Source organism: Zonotrichia albicollis, chromosome 7, assembly GCF_047830755.1.
Source record: "Zonotrichia albicollis isolate bZonAlb1 chromosome 7, bZonAlb1.hap1, whole genome shotgun sequence".
NCBI lineage: Eukaryota > Metazoa > Chordata > Aves > Passeriformes > Passerellidae > Zonotrichia > Zonotrichia albicollis.
The window spans coordinates 46,438,930-46,460,911 of record NC_133825.1 but is presented as its reverse complement, the minus strand read 5'-3'; the positions used below and the strand labels follow the sequence as shown (position 1 = coordinate 46,460,911).

General features: G+C 45.0%; 1 protein-coding gene and 1 long non-coding RNA gene across 2 annotated transcripts; both read right to left on the bottom strand.

Moving 5' to 3' along the window:
- Positions 1–4,901: 4,901 nt before the first annotated feature.
- LOC102062452 (scavenger receptor cysteine-rich domain-containing protein DMBT1-like) lies at positions 4,902–9,612 on the bottom strand. Its single transcript, XM_026798969.2, has 7 exons — positions 9,338–9,612; positions 8,531–8,563; positions 7,977–8,127; positions 7,421–7,632; positions 6,980–7,152; positions 5,934–6,322; positions 4,902–5,271 (listed from the first exon to the last, which is right to left on the bottom strand). The coding sequence occupies exons 1-7, from the start codon at positions 9,597–9,599 to the stop codon at positions 4,992–4,994; spliced, it is 1,500 nt and encodes a 499-aa protein (XP_026654770.2). The 5' UTR covers positions 9,600–9,612; the 3' UTR covers positions 4,902–4,991.
- Positions 9,613–11,105: 1,493 nt separating this feature from the next.
- Positions 11,106–12,542, bottom strand: LOC141729716 (uncharacterized). The gene is made up of 3 exons (XR_012581156.1): positions 12,383–12,542; positions 11,944–11,991; positions 11,106–11,254 (listed from the first exon to the last, which is right to left on the bottom strand). It is a non-coding gene; the product is annotated as an uncharacterized LOC141729716 (long non-coding RNA).
- Between the last annotated feature and the right edge of the window lie 9,440 nt (positions 12,543–21,982).

The following is a 21,982-nucleotide window of genomic DNA, read 5'->3' as shown; positions in this document are numbered from 1 at the left end:
AATGTTAGTGGATTAAAAGACCCTTGTCACTAAATTTCTGTATATATAGGGTTTAAGGACATTCAAAAGCTAATACAGTAAGAATTCCTTTTTGTGATATGACTGTGGTACCATGTCTCACAGTACTTGTGTTTCAAGTCTATTTATGTGGAGAGAAACACCTGTGGTCCTCAGGGAAAGAAAAGCTACATTAAATTTACATAATATTCTTTATCCTAAAGAAGCCAACTGCACTGAAGGTCGTGATTCCCAAACATGTAAGTCTACATTTCTAAACAAGAGTGGATTTGATAATTTCCCCACTCAGCCCAGCAAAGTCTTCCCAGAAACTCCGTGGACAGAAGATATCTATGTGTGCTGCCCCATGCTTTGTCTGTTCTAGAAACTTGTTCTTTCAAAGCTCAAAAACCAGGAAAAACCCCGAAGAGCCATAATGAAAAAGGCGGGATTACTGGTTTTGTATTTTTTCTAATCAAGGCCCCAGTAATTTATATCCTTTGTATAAATTGTGTGCCTTGATTTGTCATTTAAAGTAGAACTAGATTTTTGTTTGTATCTGTCACAAACCTTTAAACTTATTAGTACTTTCTAAATTCTTCCTTGCAGTAAACAAAGATCTAGAAGAATCAGGCAGTTTATCTTTGAAATGTGCAGCTCTAATAATCAAAATCTGCACCAAAGAAAAAATACCAATGAACAAAAGAAATTTCTATCTGCAGTCCAGTACTCGGTGCAACACAATCTAGTTTTCTGTTTTGCATGTTTTATTTTCCCTGAATCATACAGGTAGCAAGATGGAAAACAAAGTGTTGTATGTGCCATTTCCATTCACATTTACCTTTTTTTTCCCACCTAACTGGGCAGGTAATTTCTGCCAGGGTGCTTTTTATGGTGTGAGGGATGCTGTACGCCTGACCATGTGAGGCAGCAGTATTTACTGAATGAGTGGGCAATGACACCTGTAAATACATCTCACATTACCCCCTCTTCACAAGGCATTCTGTAACAATTCATAGACTGGGAAGAGAAGTTAGTAGATTTTGCCACAGCAAAGGAAACCAATTTTACACATATATTGCTGTATTAAATATTGCACGATGGCAAATATGCATTGACATTTAACTGTGAGCCAAAAGAAACCATTAAAATAAAATATTTGAATTAGCAAATGTTTAAATAAGTTATGTGCATAACTTTTCTACTATGACTAGTCTCCCAAATTCTTTGTAAACCACCGGGGCAGCTAAGTGTTTGCCCTAACTTCTGCATGATAGGCCTCCAACACACTTCTGGAAATCCATCCTGAAGATATTTGCTTAACTACTCACTGCTCGAGTGAAGCTCTCAGTTGGTAAATTTCACAATGATGGTACATATTGAGGGCAAACATACCTCAGCCCCCACACTGGAAAACTCCCCAGAACCAAGCCAGAAACCTGTGTCACACCCTCCTGCACAGTGCACAGCCTGGCACAACCAGGGCATGGCCAAGCAGCAGGTTTTATTCTTTACCATTCAAAGTCAGAGATGAGGTCTGTTCAGTGGGCTCCATGCTGTGTTTGCTGTTATAGAAATAACTAAGAATTTATGGCCCAGAATTTGGCTGCACTGTAATTCATGGGCAGGCACTGGCTGGCCAAGGGCTCACAGCCTGCTGGAACAAGCTGGCAAGACTTGCTTGCCTAAGCCAGGAATTTCAGCAAACATCTCTTGGTCAGAGAAGATGAATTTTGTATTGGTTTATTTATCTAAATACAATGGAAAGAACAAAATGGGGAATGGTGGTGGAGACATCTTAAAATGAGAGGATATAGAATATATTTTTATGACTTTCACTGATATTCAGATATATTAGACTGACTTCAAGCTCAACAAATATGGACCCAGAACAGGTCAGATCCACAGAAATATTCAAAGTACTCTGGAAAGATTCTGCATTGTGTTTGCAAGTTAGAATTTAGTGCATCTCATCTCTTGCTATATCCTATCCTCATCCCTGACCTAGATGCTTTTCTTGAGGATTTCACTGTGCTGCAGCTCTGGCTTTGGTGTTCCCTGGTCCATGTGAATACAACAACACAATGAATCTACTCTGTCCTTCATAAGGATGGGTGAGTCATCCCTTCAAAAAGAAAGAGACAATAGCCATTGACTTATTCCATTGTTCTCTTTGTAACTGCCACCCTACAGTGTAGCAAGATTGGTGTCGTTTTGAACCAAGAACTTGAGCTAAGAATAATAATAATGTGGGTTTTTACTGAAGTGACAGAAATAAATGTCAATACAACCCTTTTCAAATAAGATTTGGTAGAGCACTTCAGGGAAGCATGCTTAAAAAGCAAACATATGAGAGTAGATGTAATTTATTAATAATCATCATTTACATTAACTAAGAGCACTAAAAGGACTACACCATTTGCCCTAAACTTAAGATTTTATATAGAACTGGAGAAGACTTATGCATAGTCAAGGAATGGTGAGGAGAACTTCAGGCCTTAATGCCAATGTGACAGTGCAAATACCTCTTTGGGGACATTGATATGTTTTCTATTCATTCACCACTATTTAATAGAGGGGGAAATTATGGAGCTGTGTGGGGTTTTGCTGCAATTTTGTAGGTTGTGGTTGCATGATAACAGAAGGTCATCAGAAACCATTAGCTACTCCACTGGCTTAAGTCACAAATATGAAACCCTTGTGTGTCATTAAACTTCCATCCGGTTCAGTCCTCAGTCCACGATATCTCCCAGCCCTCTTCCCCTTCAGGACCCTTCCACTGAAAAATTTCCTCCTGCTGTGGTGCAATTACTTCATCACTGTGGCACACGAAAAGTAAAAGGCACTGCAGTCTGATCTAAGCTTTTTTCCCTTGGGAAGTTTTGAACACATTTCCAGCTCCCACTCCTTATGTGGTGCAGACCCTTCCCCAGCTCCCTGCCCTTCCCTGGACACACTCGAGCACCTCAGTGATAGTTTGCAGCGAGGGGCCCGAAACTGAACCTGGGGTTTGAGGTGCCACAGCAGTGCTGGCTCCCTGTACATGCCACATGATGGCACTCAGGATTAGGTGTTACAGGCACAGGATGTTTTGCTGTGCTGATCTATCAGCAGATCTGGCTGTATTTTTCACTGGCAGAAACATGATATGCATCTTGAGAAGAGGGATTTTATGGTTCATGTGCTGTGATTAAATAAGAAAGCCTAATATTGCAGGGTAGTGTCCTGGGTTGACTATATGATGTTTTTATCCCCAATCGTCTCGTTTTGTTATGCTGAATAATAAGTTTTGTATCTTTAAGACTTGTTGCAGAGAGTGAAGGGGGCAGAGAAGAAGCGCACAGTTTTTTTTCAGACACTGCTGTCACTCCTCCACATTCCTGCTCCTGACTGTGTTGTCTGCGGATGGACAGACAGTGAGACAGAGCTCTTTATTGTTTTTAGTTTATCTAGCTGAGGCAAAGTTCCTTGGATTGTGGGGTTTTTTCCCTTTTCTTTGCCCTGTTTAACATGCTCTGGCCTGAACACCCAGGGAAGCACCGGCAGCTGCACCTGAGGCCCACCAGGCCGGGCCTGGCCTTCGACATTTCCAGCACTGAGGGACTGATCAGAGACTGAGTGAGCTGAGCTGCAACCTGGGGAGGGACTTTCTCAGTTTGTCTCTCTTTTGGAGCGGCAAGGGGTTTTATTGGTTAATATTGTTTAGGTTTTATAGTTTAATAAACAGGTTTTTTCCACTTTTCTCCAAGGAGGTATATTCTCCTGGACCGGTTAGGGGGAGGGGCCGATTGAATTTGCTTTTCTATTGGAGCTCCTTTGGGGATTCTATCCCAAATTTGCTCTAAGCCAGGACGGTGGCAACCTATCTGTGGGTTGCTAAACTTTCCCTGATCTTTTGGCTTCTTCAGTGTTGAGTTAGGTCAAGCCCACCTCTTTTCATGAAGTGAGCCTCCACCAAGGAAAGCCAGACAAACTTGGGTTTTAATCTTGAATCATCAATTATATTACTCAGTACTACAAAATTTCTCAAACCACCCAGCTACTCAGACAATGTGACCAGGTGTTTAGCAAGGTTTACATAATCTGTATGGAATCACTTTCTTCATTTTCTGCTTCAAGAGAAGCCCATCCAGAATGAGAGCAGTGACTGAGGGGGGCCCTCATCATGGTCTGAAGCTTCTTTGTGAGGGGAAGTGAAGGACAACACCAACTCTGGTGGCCAGTGACAGGGCTCAAGAGCGTGGCCTGAAGTTGTGGCAGGGAAGTTTAGTTGGATTTCAGGGAAAAGTTCTTCCCCAGAGATGCTGGCACTGCCCAGGCTCCCTAGGGGATGGGCACAGCCCTGAGGCTTCCACGGCTCCAGGAGTTTGGACAGCACTGCCAGAGTGGGATTGCTGGGGTGCCTCTGCAGGGACAGGAGCTGGACTGGATGATCCTTATGGATCCCTTCCACATTCTGTGATTCTGTGAACTGCCAGGGGCTGACAGCAAAAATTAAATTATGCTCAGGAAACATCAGATGGAACAGCAGCTGAATTCAGGTTTTCCTGTATGACAAATGAATTCAGCTCTGGGAAAGATGAAAAGACCTCGTCATGCTTTATCCCTCATTGTGTTATGTCCCAAACCTTAAAAAATGCTGGAAAATATTGTTCTAGATTAACAGACTTCTTGCACTCTAATACATCCAGACTCAGGTGTACATTAATAGAGCTTGTTTATAGAACCTAAACTGCAATTTCGACATTCCAGTTTTACCATTACAAAAGCAAACAACAAACCAAAAGCTTAAAAATCACAAATATCACTCCCCACAGAACTGCTGAGGTAGCATTTCTGTTATATGGGGACGACTGATGTGAAGTGGGATTAACAGGCATGAGTCAGAGAGCACATTCCTAATATTTATTCTAGAGCTTCTGGCAACTTTGCAGCATGGTTTCTTACAGAATTCAATTGGCATTTGATGATGCTATCTGTCAAAGGAGACAGTTTTACTCAGACCCGAGTTCATCCATTATCTCAGGTTTCCAAAGCTGTATTGGGCCAGCAACAACAATCACACTTTCTTTCTCAGAGCTGGCCTCTCTCTTGGACCTTCGAAGACAGCCTTGGTAGCACCTGGAGGAATAATCATAGGCCCTGCAGACCACCAGCTCACACTGCAGGTAAACCTCTGGGTTGCTCTGAATGAACTGGAAGGCATTGAATTTAAACCTGAGGGTGTGTCTGAAGGGTGAGTAATACGTAGCATAGGTGGGATCTTTGGCACACCTAAAAAGAAACAAAAAAAAAAAAACCCTCTCATGAATACACACTGCAGTCAGTCATTTACATGCAATAAAACACACATGAGAAGTGATTTTTAATCATAGTGAAAACAGTTCAGAAAGCTGCAAGCTGGAAAACCAAAATGCCCTTTTTTTGCATAATTCAAGCACATTGCCTTTCCTCAGCCTGTCGTGTGTCTGATACCTGGTGTTTGTATGATTCTGTGAAGGTAAATTAACCTTACCTGAGGCATTTCACTATTACCTTCTAAAAATTAATATTTATAATAATTAATTAATAATTATTTTTAATAATTTTAATAATTTATAATTTAATAATGTAATTTGATAATTAGTAATAAAGTAAAAAATAAAAATAAACTATTATAATTACAAATATATAATCATTATAATATCCATCGCAAACTGGCCATAGCCATTTGGTCTACTTTTTATTTTAAGCTGTGGCGTGTTTGTTATATTTTGGGTCAGTGCATCTCCCTTTTCCCAGTAAACCCTGAATGCTCTTGTCCATTAATTAATTAAAAGCTGCCATTATCGTACGCTATATTTACACTATTCCATTAAATTAAAAAATAAAAATTAAAAAGAGATGCAGGAATTTGAAGGCAGTTTTATCTGTAATTGTAATTCATAAGAACTCACCCATTCTCGATTATAGGATAGGACTTTGTTGTAAAGTTGTGGCGAGTGGGAGATGCCACACAAGTGTCCAGAAATAACTCCAGGGATGGGTCAGAGCTGTGCAGGGAAGCTTGTAGGAACAAATTCTGGTTGATGCCAACACGGTAGGGTGAGTCATACACTGGCCTTGAGAAGCTTGAGGAGTTATAAAATGTGAGGTTGACATCGTATCTCTCATACTGAGTTTCGTTGACTTCAAAGTTGTCATCCGCGACGTACATCGTTTTTGCCCACGTGTTCTGGAGCATCTTGCAGTTGACATGCAAGAGAAGATTTCTATTTCTTGTGATTAATGTACCAGAAGAGGACCCTCTAATAGTGTTGGAATAGCTGATTGTGTCGTTGTTCCCCTGTTTGGCACATAAAATATAAAATTAACTCATATATTCAGGTACCCTACTATACATTCTGAACTTTGCTGTATCCTTACAGCAATGTGCACTGTGAAAACATTATTTCCCAGAAAGTCTGATGTGGAAAAGTCTGAATCTAGTAATTTCTGTTCTCAAGCTAAGAGTCTGTAATCTTCATGTGATATTCAGTGCCCACAATTTTGACCTAGAAAACTACTCACAATAAATGAAGACATAACAGAATTAAATACTACCTGTACAACATTTAGAACGTGAAGGTTCAGGTCTGGCATAATATTTAGCTGAAATCTGGCTATGACATTATTAGTCATGTTTAGTGAAAGCTTTGAAACTTTTATAGCTATCACACTCAGCCTGGGACCTTGAAAATGCCAAGTACTTGTATCCTTCCACAGCTTATTCCTTTGGAGATGGGTAACAGGCTGTAAGGGAATGCTCTGTTTGCAGAGGCAGGGAATGCAAGTGCAAATATCCTTCAGGAGACAGGGAGACAACCCACAATCACCAGGACACTTCCAGTCCCTGCAGGTGCCAGGTAGTTTTCAATTTGTGCTGGTTTCCAAAGCAAATTCTCCTGTTTGAATTTTTATATCCTCCCGTTTTTGCCCATTTTGTTGAAACATTCAGTCCTACCTCTCTGACAGTGCCGCAGCGAGTGTACGGAATGTCGAATGACACAGAATTTGATGTGATGTTGGGTGTGCAAAGGGGGTCGTTCAGGGTCAGGTTCCAAGCAGAGTAGCCGTGGGACTGAAGGAAGTATCTGCTCACAACCACGTGCATGTAGTCTGGCAAACACAGCAGTGCTAGTGGATGGCAAAGAAAATATGTCACAGGCTCAGTGAAGTGACCAAAAAAGGTTGTAAGCAGGGGATTAAATAAACACCACTTTTTGCAGAAGCAGCTGATATGGCAGAAGAAGCTCAGAATCCAAACCATGGACTTGAACCTCCACAAAACCACTACAGATCTAACTTAAATTTTAAAAATCTAATTTAAAACACTAACAAGATTAACAACCAGCAAACTAGATAATAATTGCAAAGCATGTTTCTGCTTTAAAGATGAACTTACTGGTGCTGTCATCAGCAGGAGTGGAGTGATAGTTGGCCTGGAAGCCTCTGTACGTGTATCGGGAGTTGCTGTGGAAGCGGACGCTCAGCAGGTTGGAGGACGATGTGTATGTGGGGTAATAACCAGAACAAATCTTCCCAAGGAGAGGAGAGCTGTGCAGGGGCCCATCATAAATTTCCACGTAGTCTGAGAGGCATCTGCCACCTTCCATCCTGGCAAGCAACGTAGCTATTTAGTTTTATGCTTCGTTTTTATGTTCTTTTGTTTTTGTTTGCTTGTTAGTTTGGGTTTTAGACAGATTAGCTCTTTGTAGCAGAAGAATACATTTGATAGATATGACTGTCAAACCTTTGGAAGAGAAACTACAGCCTCCACTTTCTGTCTCAGTAAATGCCAGCCATGTTTTTGACTAAATAAGCAAAAATTAATATATTTTCCCTCTCCAGATATACTAAAAGCTTTGATAAAGATCCTTGAAATCAAGTAGGTTTTGCTTAGTAAGTCCAAGTTGTCAGTCCCATATGTTCACCTTCCCAAATAATAAATTTCTACTTACTGAATATCTGTAAATGTAAGCGTGACACGGAAGTTGCTTTCTACTTGTATTTCCCACACGCAGTCAGCATTGTTTGGATAGTTTCTGGGGTAAAATGGGCTCTGTAAGGTACCAGATGAAGAGGAGAGCAAGCCACCACAAGAATAATCTTCTGCAGAGAAAAATACAAGAATAAAAAGATATCTATGCACCTTTAGGATTGCGTTTGGAGTACATATATGTGAAGTTTATGTCTAAATGTAGAGACAGTGACTTCAATCAGCTCCAGTGGCCTCTCCATTGGGTTCAAACACATCTGAAAGCAGGTTAGGAGATGCTAAACATGCTGAACAGATTTTATAATGCTGATCTGCAGTGCCTGCACTAGCAGGACACAAATATTTTCCACAGCACTGGATAGTTTTGAGGCTGGAATTGTGGAAATCAGCTCTTCCTTGAAAAAGGATCCCCTATTACAATTGCTAATGACCAAAAGGAGGAGGAAAAAAATAAAATAATTTTGTTTCAAAAGAAAAAAGTGATAAATATCCAACTAATAAGTCCTCCAAACCTACCTGAAGTTGGTGACGCAGTAGAAGTATTGGGAGCTGTTGGGAGAGAGCAGCAGGTGATAAGAAATATAAAATACATTCAGCATTTTGCCTAAGAGAAACAGCCCTCTGGGGGTCAGCCCTCCCCAGAAGAGCCCCTGAAGGGACACTGCAACACCAGACCCACAATCACTGCCTGGACATGTGGTGGGTCCCTGTGTGGCTCCAAGCCCTCCCTCTCCACCCACCAGCCCAGGCTCTTGATCTCCTCTGTTAAAGGTCAGCAGGGTGGGGTGGAGTGGACCCTCAGCATGTTTGGGACCCTCAGCATGTTTGTGGTGACACCAAACTGGAAGGAGGGGATGGTCAATCAGAAAGTGCTGCTGCCATTCAGAGGGAGCCTGGCACTGCAGACAGAGCAGCAGCCAGCCTCAGCTGCCAAAAGGAGTTCTCTGCACTGTGGCTGAGCACATCAGCTCACTTTATTTTGGAAAAAAAAGAAGCAGCCTTTGGCCTCTGCAGCAATGAATGTGCCAGGGCTGATCAATTCCTCTGCCTACAGCACAGAGCAGGAAAATGGATGATAGCTCAGTGGCAGCACAGGGGGAGTTGGAGAGAGTCCCATTCCTGCCCACCAGGCACAGAAACAGTGTCTGGCAGCAGCTTCATAGCCATCCTCTCCTGAAAAACCACCCTTGAGCCAGGATGCCTCTAAGTGTCCCCTCTAAGAGGGTCTGGATGCCCACAAGGTGCTGAGAGCCGTCAGAAGCTCTTTGTGATTGAGCTTGAGCCCCTGCCCTGGCAAAGAGTAGAGGACAGTCCCGGTCTTACCCATGGTGGTACTGAAGGCAAGAAATGAGGAGTAGTAGGCGTGGAAGCCCCTCCTGGTGACGCTGCCGTCGCTGCGGAACAGGACGGTGAGCTGGTTCTCAGAGGAGTTGAAGACACGGTTGTCGTTCCTGCAAACACGGCCCAGGAGCCTGCTCTGGGGGGAGCCTCCATCAAACACCTCGATGGCATCATAGGAGCAGCTGCTGGCCTCCAGCCTGCAGGGAGGAGATGTGGCCTCAGCTCTCCTCACAGAGAGCAGCATGTAGGAAAGGCATTTTGTGCTGTTCTTGTGAGCCAGAGAAGGCCTCCTGAAGATCAGGAAAGCCCCATGTCTCTCTTGAGAAAGACACCAAGGTTGTCACCTGTTGGAACCCAGGAAATTCCTCTGTCTGCCCTGGAGGACTCGAGCCCCTGCCCAGGGGGCACAGAGCCCAAGACCCCTGTGCCTTTGATTTAGCCCTTAGAAAAAACTATTACCAACTTTATTACAAGCCACAACAGTTTAAGTAGAATGATAGTGAATTTATCACTGGGTGAACAATAAATTTTTGGGGTTTTTAGAATTGGGATTCAGGGGACAAGATGGAGGAATCTGGGTGTGTCCCACCATTCTCCTTCTTGGCCTCTGTCTTCTGCTCTGATGTTGACACTTTTGGATTGATTTAGAGTAGAAGCTCACTGTCTAACATAGGTGATAGGTATTGGAAAATAATTGTAAATATTGTACATGTAGTTATTAGTATAAAAAGATAACACCACCTGGGGGCTGGCAGAGTGCCTCTGTCTTGCTGAGAGGACTTTGTCTGGACAGGAGAAAAAATTTTATAGACAAGGAATAGTAAACAACTTTGAGACCAAGAAATTAGGAGTTCTGACTCCTTCAACTGCCAAGCTGGGAAAAGAGACTTTCTGACACATCTTGGGGTCACTCTAACCAGCTAGAGACCCCGAGAGTCACCATGACAACATGATGAAAGGGAGAAAGTTAAAAGATATGGACTCTAGCTGGCACACAGAATGACATGGCTCCTTGTTCACCTATTGAGAGCTTTGTTTCTTTCTTATGACCAACGGGCAGTGAATGTGTCTGTTAAGTAAATGTAAATATCTCGAAAAACTACAAAAGCAACCTGTTGCTGTAATAAATTTCTCTTATATTCCCTTCTGATGGAGTCTTGGTGCTTTGCGTCGTGTCGTACTCTGTAGTGACAGCAGCAGGCACAAAATCCCCAAGGAGTTTTCCTGGGGAAGGCAGTGAGAACCTCAAAGGAGAAAACAATTCTTATCTCTAGTCACTGCTCCTGTTTTTGCACATGTGGAACGTGTTATGGAGATTGTTTACCCAAAGTGATTTGGTTAATTGGACATGGGTGAAAGTTGTTTTGAGTGATTAGCCAATCACTCAAAGCTGTGTCCTGGCTGTCTCAGACATGACTGTCTGTCTGGGTTTTTCTTTATATTCTTTAGTATAATATCTCTTTAGCATAGTAACTTTAGTAGTATAGTATCTTTAGTATCTCTTTAGTTATAATATAGTATTAATGTATCGCAATATAGTTTTAATGAAGCAATTTGTTCAGCATTCTGAATCATGGAGTCAGAGCACGTTATACCCTGGCCTGTCTCTACTATAAGAGGAAGATCTGTCTGAGCACAGCTGCAGGGACCAGCAGCCTCATTCCCACCTCACCCCAGCACTTGGGCAGAGGCTGCCAAGGTCCCACAGTGGGGACAAAGCCACCCCAGAGCCTGGCTGGACTCACTCCACATCCGTAAACTGGAGCTGGATCCTGCGGGCCGGGTCCCACAGACGGATGATCCACACGCAGTAGGCGTTGTTGGGGTAGGAGTTGGGGTATCCTGGGCTCTGGAGGGTGCCAGACAATCCCTGCAGTAAGCCACCACAGGAGTAGTTCCCTGAGGAAAAGAGCAGAGCCCAGGCAAGGGCAGAGAGATCTTATTCCATGGCCAGAATCCATAAGAGAAGGGCAAGGCCCTGCCAAGGAGGCTCTGCCACAGCCCCACAGAGACCCTCCCTGCCAGGCACCCAAAAACATCACCCCTGCATCCCCCCAGCCCAGCTCATAAAGAAACCCAGGTCCATGGGTTTGGCTGTCCAGTGGGAAGGAGAAAATCAGACCCCTGAACCCCTCTGGACAACAATGTGGTCAGTGCCAGAGGGGAGGTTGAGCTGGAGGCACCCAGTGCTGCAGGGAGGAATCAGCAGGGTTCACTCCCAGCATTTTTCCTAAGAAATAAAACCTGCTGGGAGCCAACCTTCTGCAGAAGTCAGGCTCTTTCCAGTGGTGCCCCTCAAGAGACCATGGACACAAACTGAAACACAGGGAATTTCCTCTGAACATCAGGAGACAATTTTTTCCTGCAAGGGTGACTGAGCACAGACACAGGTTGCCCACAGAGGTGGCAAATAGCCAAAAGCTCTCTAGATACGGTCTTGGGAAGCCAGCTATGGCTGATCCTGCTTTTAGCCAGGGGGTAGGAACAGATGTACTCCAGAGATCCCTTCCAACTTCATCATCCCATGGTTCTGTGAGAAATAATGGAGGGCAGAAGCCAGTCCAACCCCACAGCTCCTCTGCACATACCTGTGGCATTCCATGGCATGGTGGCCATCGGTCCGGAGACAGCTGGTTCTACAGGGAGAGAGCAGCAGGTGAGCAAGCAGTGCTTTGCCCAAGAGGATCATCCTGCTGGGAGTCCCCCCTCTCCAATGGGAACCCCACAGAACTCCAGTGAAAGCCAAAGCCCACAGGCAGCACTGCAGTGTGGCAGGACTGAGATGGTTGCAGTGCCAACAGCACCAGCGCTTGCCCAAGGTCATCCCCACTGCAGCACCATGAACACCAGTGCCAAACCTCTCCCACAGAAAAAGTGGCTGCTCAATCCCAAATGATCCCAAGCAATCCCACATCTCCTTGAATGTTAGGGACATTAGCCAGGGTCAGTAAGTGCAGCCTACACAGAGCATCCCAGAGAAAGAAAACCCCATGGAAAACCCATATGTGAATAGAAATCTCTGGTTACCTGTTGTTGGAGTCACTGTCATTCCCGAGTCTGGAAGGAGAAAATTAGAGGGTGTGAGGCACTAGAACTGCTTGGCTTGCCCTACATATATTTAATTTTATGGAAAGTTATGGAGGGACCCAGGGAGGAAGGCCTGACTAAAAACCACCCCTCTCTGTCACTCGTGCGCCAGGGTAAGGGCAGGGACAGGCGAGAGGCAGGATCATAGAAAAGGCAAAGAAGGCTTTATTCAAAAGAACCACATGTTTTTTATAGAGCGGTACAAGAGGTTCTATTCTATCGGCTAACTAACAGAAACACCTTTCTCACTCACTGTCCTTGAGAAGAACAGAAAAATAAAGTAGGAAAACAGCACCTGCAAATTGTTTGTAGTCAACAGGTTATCACATCTTTCCAGCTACCTAAAATTTTTCACAAGCTGCTGTGAGAAATGCTTGCCGTTTCTCTCTCTCTGTCCCATGGCATCCACCCCTCTCATCACACCCTGCTCTGTGCAGGAGTGATGCCCAAACCCCACATTTCCCAGCTACAGTCTGCAAACATGAGATTGATGCTCCATCTGCATTAGGCTTGTGCACCCACAACCTGCTGCTGCCCTGCTGAGCACAGAGCAAGAGCTGGGCAGCCTTCATCCCACCTGCATCCAGACTGTTTTTTTTCAGGAAAATGGCACCAAAACACGGACACCCACCTGAGCAGATGACAGAAGCAGCTTCATGGTGACAGCCACCATACTGGTATTTGAAGGGGCAGTGCCACAGGAGCACCTCACTGCCCGTACAGTTCATCTCAGTGAACAGGTAGGAGGAGTAGGAGTCGCTCGGAGGGAAGGGGTACATGATGGCCTCAGGGAAGCCACAGCCCAGATGCCTGCACACCACCTGGGCATCCTGCATGTCCCACAGGTAGCCACACACCTTATCCCAAAATCCAAAGTAGTAGATCTCCACATTGCCTGCGCACTCGTTGGGGCCGCCGCTCAGCCTCAGGTGGATCTCTTGGAGACACACAAACCCCTTGGTCAGCACAGTGGTGCTCTGGCTCCAGGGAATGACATCCCACAGCCTTCCTGGGCATGGCTGCATCCACCTGCAGCACAGCCCAGGACTGGAACCCTGCTCAGCTCCCATGCTGTGGGATGGAGAGGTTGGGGCAGGCACGTCACAACCCTGTGCCCAGGGCTGGGACAACAACCATGGCAGACAGACTCACCATCAGCTATGATTGGAACTGTGGAGGAGAACAAGCAGAGAAAAAAAACACACAGAGAGCAAGAGGATTAGGACAAAATTCTTTGGGAGATATGAGAGCTTTCTACCCTTCCTCTAATGAGTGAAGATCCCACTGAAGGCACAAGTGACAGAAGACCTTTTTCATTCTATCAAGGAGGCTGGTTGCTGGAGAGCAAAGCCATCCCCAAATTCCTCCATCCCAGATAATTTACTTTTCATGTATATTCGCCATCCCCACCCTAAAGAAAATGTCAGCTTTTTAATCATACTGATTTCTTCCCAACCATAAATACTGTGACAAAACCATAAATCTATCACTATTACATAAAGTAACATTCTGCTAAATTCTACTTACAAGTCGTGGACTCAGTTGTTGTGGGAGGTCTTGTTGTTACTACAGCAGAAAAAGATAAGATAGCATATATGATGGTCAAGTAGATAAATTTAACATGAAACTTCCTCAAACCCTGTTTCCGTCTTGAGCAATTTGCCGCCAATGAACTTTAAATCCAGGAGGTTTCTGCCTATTTTATTCAACCTCAGCAGTGTTTTCTCCCATTAACCATCAACACTCTTTCTGAGCCCACCAGAACCTGCAAGTGGCCCAGAGAGTGCCTTGAAGTGGGACCACTTTCCTCAGATCCCCCAGCTCCCTGAGCTGGAAGAGAGGGACAGGGAGCACAATGAATCCCCCATAATCCAGGGGGAAACCTGTAACCACTTGGATATTCACAAATCTGTGGAGATCCACTTAAGGGAGCTGGGGGGGCTCAGCCTGGAGGAAAGAAGGCTCAGGGGGGACCCAATTGCTCCCCACAGCTACACTGAAAGGAGGTGGCAGCCAGCTGGGGTCAGTCCCTTCTCCCCCATAACAGGACATAGCCTCAAGCCAGACAGGAGATAAGGAGAAATCTCCTCCTGGAAGGAACAGGCTGCCGAGGGCACTGGTGGAGTCACCATCCCTTCAGGGGATTTAAAAGACATGCAAATGTGGCACATGTAGACATGCAGATGCGTGGGGCTGCTGGGTTAATGGTTGGAATGATGATCTTAAAGGTGTTTTTCATCTGGAACAATTCTCTGATTCTGTCTGCTGCTTTCACCTGACCTGATCAGGAGATAATGGCACTGCTACTGATATGAGAATAGGCTGTGACAAACTGCCTCTTTCTCCAAATCAAGCAAACAAAACCTCAACAGAAATGAAGAGGACATAAAATATCTGGGGAGGTGGTCAGAACAAGGACAGTGACAAGGGAGGCTGCACATCTCATTATTGTCATCGGGCACAGCTGCAGGTTGAAAGGGAGTCTCCAAAAGCTCCCTGTCCCAGGTTCTGCTGACATTCCCACCACATCCAAGCTCCCTCTCATTCCCTTCCATCCCCAACACCACTCATTCCACCAACACCTCGCTGCTGGTTTCACCAACTGGGTCAAAGCAGGTTTTCCCTGCCAGGGCTGATGGAAAGCCTCCAGGTGGCACCAGGAGGTCAGAGGTGTCCTGCAGGACAGGGCTCTGGCACGCCCAGAAGTCTGATGGATCTCTGTCCCACTGCCTTTGGATCGGGTCAGAAATCTATCACTGTTATATAAAGTAACAATCTGATAAATTCTACTTACTTGTCGTGGACTCAGTAGTTGTTGTGGGACCTGTGGTTGCCACTAGAGAAGAAAAAGATAAGATGACATATGTGAAGGTCAACAAGGCAAATTTAACATGAATCTCCCTCAAACCCTGTTTCAGTCTTGAGCAATTTGCAGCCAACAAACGTGAGACTTATGTCGATTTTAGTCAGCCTCAGCAGTGTTTCATTCCATTAACCATCAACACTCTTTGTGAGCGCACCAGAACCTTCAAGTGGCCCAGAGAGTGCCTTGAAGTGGGGCCATTTTCTCAGGCCACCTAGACCCTGAGCTGGAAGAGAGGGACAGGGAGCAGAATAAATCCCCCATAAGCAGGGGGAAATCTGTAACAACTTGGATATTCAGAAATCTGTGGGGATCCACTTTAAGGAGCTGGGTTGGGTCAAAGCAGGTTTTGCCTGCCAGGGCTGATGGAAAGCCTCCAGGTGGCACCAAGTGATCAGAGGTGTCCTGCAGGACAGGGCTCTGGCACGCCCAGAATGGTGATGGATCTCTGTCCCAATGCTTTTGGATTGCATCACAAATCTATCACTCTTATATAAAGTATCAATTTGATAAATTCTACTCACTAGTCTTGTACTCGGTAGTTGTTGGACTTCTTGCTGTCACTAGAGAAGACAAAGGTATGATAGCATATGTGAAGGTCAACAACGCACATTTAACATGAAACTTCTTCAAACACTGTTTCAGTCTCGAGCAATTTGCTGCCAATGAATTTTAAATCCAGGAGATTTGTGCCTATTTTACTCAACTTCAGCAGTGTTTTCTCCCATTAACCATCAACAATCTTTGTGAGCCCTCCAGAACCTGCAAGTGGCCCAGAGAGTGCCTTAAGGTGGGACCAGTTTCCTCAGGTCCCCAGGTTCTCTGAGCTGGAAGAGAGGGACAGGGAGCAGAATGAATCCCCCATAATCCAGGGGGAAACCTGTACACAAAAGCACGTTCAACAAGAATCTCTTGGTTCTTGATGGCTCTGCTACCGATATGAGAATAGGCTGTGACAAACTGCCTCTTTCTCCAAATCAAGCAAACAAAACCTCAACAGAAATGAAGAGGACATAAAATATCGGGGGAGGTGGTCAGAACAAGGCCAGTGACAAGGGAGGCTGCACATCTCATTATTGTCATCGGGCACAGCTGCAGGTTGAAAGGGAGTCTCCAAAAGCTCCCTGTCCCAGGTTCTGCTGACATTCCCACCACATCCAAGCTCCCTCTCATTCCCTTCCATCCCCAACACCACTCATTCCACCAACACCTCGCTGCTGGTTTCACCAACTGGGTCAAAGCAGGTTTTCCCTGCCAGGGCTGATGGAAAGCCTCCAGGTGGCACCAAGAGATCAGAGGTGTCCTGCAGGACAGGGCTCTGGCCTGCCCAGAAGTCTGATGGATCTCTGTCCCGCTGCTTTTGGATCGGGTCAGAAATCTATCACTGTTATATAAAGTAACAATCTGATAAATTCTACTTACTTGTCATGAACTCAGTAGTTGTTGTGGTACCTGTTGTTTTCACTAGAGAAGAAAAGATATGATAACATATATGAAGGTCAACAAGGCAAATTTAACATGAATCTCCCTCAAACCCTGTTTCAGTCTTGAGCAATTTGCAGCCAACAAACTTGAGATGCAGGAGACTTATGTCGATTTTAGTCAACCTCAGCACTGTTTTCTCTCATTAACCATCAACACACTTTGTGAGCCCACCAGAACTTCAAGTGGCCCAGAGAGTGCCTTGAAGTGGGGCCATTTTCTCAGGCCACCTAGACCCTGAGCTGGAAGAGAGGGACAGGGAGCAGAATAAATCCCCCATAAGCAGGGGGAGATCTGTAACAACTTGGATATTCAGAAATCTGTGGGGATCCACTCAAAGGAGCTGGGTTGGGTCAAAGCAGGTTTTGCCTGCCAGGGCTGATGGAAAGCCTCCAGGTGGCACCAAGAGATCAGAGGTGTCCTGCAGGACAGGGCTCTGGCACGCCCAGGAAGGTGATGGATCTCTGTCCCAATGCTTTTGGATTGCATCACAAATCTATCACTCTTATATAAAGTATCAATTTGATAAATTCTACTCACTAGTCTTGTACTCGGTAGTTGTTGGACTTCTTGCTGTCACTAGAGAAGACAAAGATAAGATGACATATGTGAAGGTCAACAAGGCAAATTTAACATGAAACTTCCTCAAACCCTGTTTCAGTCTCCAGCAATTTGCTGCCAATGAATTTTAAATCCAGGAGATTTGTGCCTATTTTACTCAACTTCAGCAGTGTTTTCTCCCATTAACCATCAACAATCTTTGTGAGCCCTCCAGAACCTGCAAGTGGCCCAGAGAGTGCCTTAAGGTGGGACCAGTTTTCTCAGGTTCCCCAGCTCCCTGAGCTGGAAGAGAGGGACAGGGAGCAGAATGAATCCCCCATAATCCAGGGGGAAACCTGTACACAAAAGCACGTTCAACAAGAATCTCTTGGTTCTTGACGGCTCTGCTACCGATATGAGAATAGGCTGTGAAAAACTGCCTCTTTCTCCAAATCAAGCAAACAAAACCTCAACAGAAATGAAGAGGACATAAAATATCGGGGGAGGTGGTCAGAACAAGGCCAGTGACAAGGGAGGCTGCACATCTCATTATTGTCATCGGGCACAGCTGCAGGTTGAAAGGGAGTCTCCAAAAGCTCCCTGTCCCAGGTTCTGCTGACATTCCCACCACATCCAAGCTCCCTCTCATTCCCTTCCATCCCCAACACCACTCATTCCACCAACACCTCGCTGCTGGTTTCACCAACTGGGTCAAAGCAGGTTTTCCCTGCCAGGGCTGATGGAAAGCCTCCAGGTGGCACCAAGAGATCAAAGGTGTCCTGCAGGACAGAGCTCTGGCACGCCCAGAAGTCTGATGGATCTCTGTCCTGCTGCTTTTGGATCGGGTCACAAATCTATCACTGTTATATAAAGTAACAATCTGATAAATTCTACTTACTTGTCGTGGACTCAGTAATTGTTGTGGGACCTGCTGTTGTTACGAGACAAGAGAAAGATAAGATGGCATATATTAAGGTCAAAAAGGAAAATTTGACAAGAAATTTACTCAAACTCTGTTTCATTCTCAAGCAATTTGCAGGCAACAAACTTGAGATGCAGGAGACTTATGTCGATTTTAGTCAAATTCAGCAGTGTTTTCTCCCATTAACCATCAACAAACTTTGCGTGCCCACCAGAACGTGCAAGTGGCCCAGAGAGTGCTTTGAGGTGGGACCAGTTTCCTCAGGTCCCCCAGCTCCCTGAGCTGGAAGAGAGGGACAGGGAAAAGAATGAATCCCCCATCATCCAAAGGGAAACCTGTACACCACTTGGATATTCACAGATCTGTGGGGATCCACTCAAAGGAACTGGGATGGGTCAAAGCAGGTTTTCCCTGCCAGGGCTGATTGAAAACCCCCATGTGGCACCAAGAGATCAGAGGTGTCCTGCAGGACAGGGCTCTGGCACTCCCAGAGAGGTGATAGATCTCTGTCCCAATGTTTTTTATTTGCGTCAATAATCTATCACGATTATATAAAAAAACAATCAGTTAATTTCTACTTACTAGTCGAGGTCTCAGTAGTTGTTGTGGGACCTGTGGTTGTCCCTAGAGAAGAAAAAGATAAGATGACATATGTGAAGGTCAACAAGGCAAATTTAACATGAATCTCCCTCAAACCCTGTTTCAGTCTTGAGCAATTTGCAGCCAACAAACTTGAGATGCGGGAGACTTATGTCGATTTTAGTCAACCTCAGCAGTGTTTCATTCCATTAACCATCAACACTCTTTGTGAGCCCACCAGAACTTCAAGTGGCCCAGAGAGTGCCTTGAAGTGGGGCCATTTTCTCAGGCCACCTAGACCCTGAGCTGGAAGAGAGGGACAGGGAGCAGAATAAATCCCCCATACGCAGGGGGAAATCTGTAACAACTTGGATATTCACAAATCTGTGGGGATCCACTCAAAGGAGCTGGGTTGGGTCAAAGCAGGTTTTGCCTGCCAGGGCTGATGGAAAGACTCCAGGTGGCACCAAGTGATCAGAGGTGTCCTGCAGGACAGGGCTCTGGCACGCCCAGAATGGTGATGGATCTCTGTCCCAATGCTTTTGGATTGCATCACAAATCTATCACTCTTATATAAAGTATCAATTTGATAAATTCTACTCACTAGTCTTGTACTCGGTAGTTGTTGGACTTCTTGCTGTCACTAGAGAAGACAAAGGTATGATAGCATATGTGAAGGTCAACAACGCACATTTAACATGAAACTTCTTCAAACACTGTTTCAGTCTCGAGCAATTTGCTGCCAATGAATTTTAAATCCAGGAGATTTGTGCCTATTTTACTCAACTTCAGCAGTGTTTTCTCCCATTAACCATCAACAATCTTTGTGAGCCCTCCAGAACCTGCAAGTGGCCCAGAGAGTGCCTTAAGGTGGGACCAGTTTCCTCAGGTCCCCAGGTTCTCTGAGCTGGAAGAGAGGGACAGGGAGCAGAATGAATCCCCCATAATCCAGGGGGAAACCTGTACACAAAAGCACGTTCAACAAGAATCTCTTGGTTCTTGATGGCTCTGCTACCGATATGAGAATAGGCTGTGACAAACTGCCTCTTTCTCCAAATCAAGCAAACAAAACCTCAACAGAAATGAAGAGGACATAAAATATCGGGGGAGGTGGTCAGAACAAGGCCAGTGACAAGGGAGGCTGCACATCTCATTATTTTCATCAGGCACAGCTGCAGGTTGAAAGGGAGTCTCCAAAAGCTCCCTGTCCCAGGTTCTGCTGACATTCCCACCACATCCAAGCTCCCTCTCATTCCCTTCCATCCCCAACACCACTCATTCCACCAACACCACGCTGCTGGTTTCACCAACTGGGTCAAAGCAGGTTTTGCCTGCCAGGGCTGATGGAAAGACTCCAGGTGGCACCAAGAGATCAAAGGTGTCCTGCAGGACAGGGCTCTGGCACGCCCAGAAGTCTGATGGATCTCTGTCCCACTGCTTTTGGATCGGGTCAGAAATCTATCACTGTTATATAAAGTAACAATCTGATAAATTCTACTTACTTGTCATGAACTCAGTAGTTGTTGTGGTACCTGTTGTTTTCACTAGAGAAGAAAAGATATGATAACATATATGAAGGTCAACAAGGCAAATTTAACATGAATCTCCCTCAAACCCTGTTTCAGTCTCGACCAATTTGCAGCCAACAAACTTGAGATGCTGGAGACTTATGTCGATTTTAGTCAGCCTCAGCAGTGTTTCATTCCATTAACCATCAACACTCTTTGTGAGCCCACCAGAACTTCAAGTGGCCCAGAGAGTGCCTTGAAGTGGGGCCATTTTCTGAGGCCACCTAGACCCTGAGCTGGAAGAGAGGGACAGGGAGCAGAATAAATCCCCCATAAGCAGGGGGAGATCTGTAACAACTTGGATATTCAGAAATCTGTGGGGATCCACTTAAAGGAGCTGGGTTGGGTCAAAGCAGGTTTTGCCTGCCAGGGCTGATGGAAAGCCTCCAGGTGGCACCAAGAGATCAGAGGTGTCCTGCAGGACAGGGCTCTGGCACGCCCAGGAAGGTGATGGATCTCTGTCCCAATGCTTTTGGATTGCATCACAAATCTATCACTCTTATATAAAGTATCAATTTGATAAATTCTACTCACTAGTCTTGTACTCGGTAGTTGTTGGACTTCTTGCTGTCACTAGAGAAGACAAAGATAAGATGACATATGTGAAGGTCAACACGGCAAATTTAACATGAAACTTCCTCAAACCCTGTTTAAGTCTCGAGCAATTTGCCGCCAATGAACTTTAAATCCAGGAGGTTTCTGCCTATTTTATTCAACCTCAGCAGTGTTTTCTCCCATTAACCATCGACACTCTTTGTGAGCCCTCCAGAACCTGCAAGTGGCCCAGAGCGTGCCTTGAAGTCGGACCTGTTTCCTCAGGTCCCCCAGTTCCCTGAGCTGGAAGAGAGGGACAGGGAGCACAATGAATCCCCCATAATCCAGGGGGAAACCTGTAACGACCTGGATATTCACAATCCTCTGGGGCTGCCTAGCTTTTTATACCTGAAAGAGGAAGTGGTAGAAAGACAGCAGCTGTGGCAACACTTTTTGATATTTTTCCATCTCTGCATAGAGGACACAGCAGGTGCTGTTGAAAAAGAAAGGGTTTTCTCTCCCAACACCCTGCTCATTCAGGGAGGTCTCACCTGGAAAGGGGGAAAGTGTTTTTGGAATAGAAAAAGCCTATTTCACCCTATTTGAAATATCCCCGCTCCCATCAGACCCACCAGTATTTGTGTTGGTCCCCAAAGTGGTGGAAGTGGCTGGGCTGATCATTGACTCTGCAACCATATTAAATTACACTCCTAACAGCAATTAGTCTCTGGGAAATTTGACTAACAAAAATTACCATTATAATTTCCATTATAATCTAATCAAATACAAACCACATGGTTTGTACACCTCACCCCCTCTAAAATAAACTTGTATATATAGTCCAGAAAATACTTTTTAGTCTTTAAAGCCATTATCCCAATATATAAACGATAGGAAAATGTTATAATTGGCTTTGCAGTATATTCATTTTAATTTTCTTTACTAGGCTCTTTACAAAAAATAATGGGAAAAAAATGAAATTCATGAAGCAGTTTTGATAACATTGATTTGCTCAGCTCATAGGTTTGCCCTGCTCATGGTTTTCAAGAGAG

What these genes read in the sequence shown, in the direction of transcription:
- LOC102062452 (XM_026798969.2), bottom strand. Translation starts at nt 9,599, where the DNA reads ATGCTGCTCTCTGTGAGGAGAGCTGAGGCCACATCTCCTCCCTGCAGG. An exon ending in GCTGCGGCACTGTCAGAGAG is followed by an intron (nt 6,323 to 6,979) that starts GTAGGACTGAAT and finishes TGTGCCAAACAG; the next exon opens with GGGAACAACGACACAATCAG. An exon ending in TATCCTATAATCGAGAATGG is followed by an intron (nt 5,272 to 5,933) that starts GTGAGTTCTTAT and finishes GTTTCTTTTTAG; the next exon opens with GTGTGCCAAAGATCCCACCT.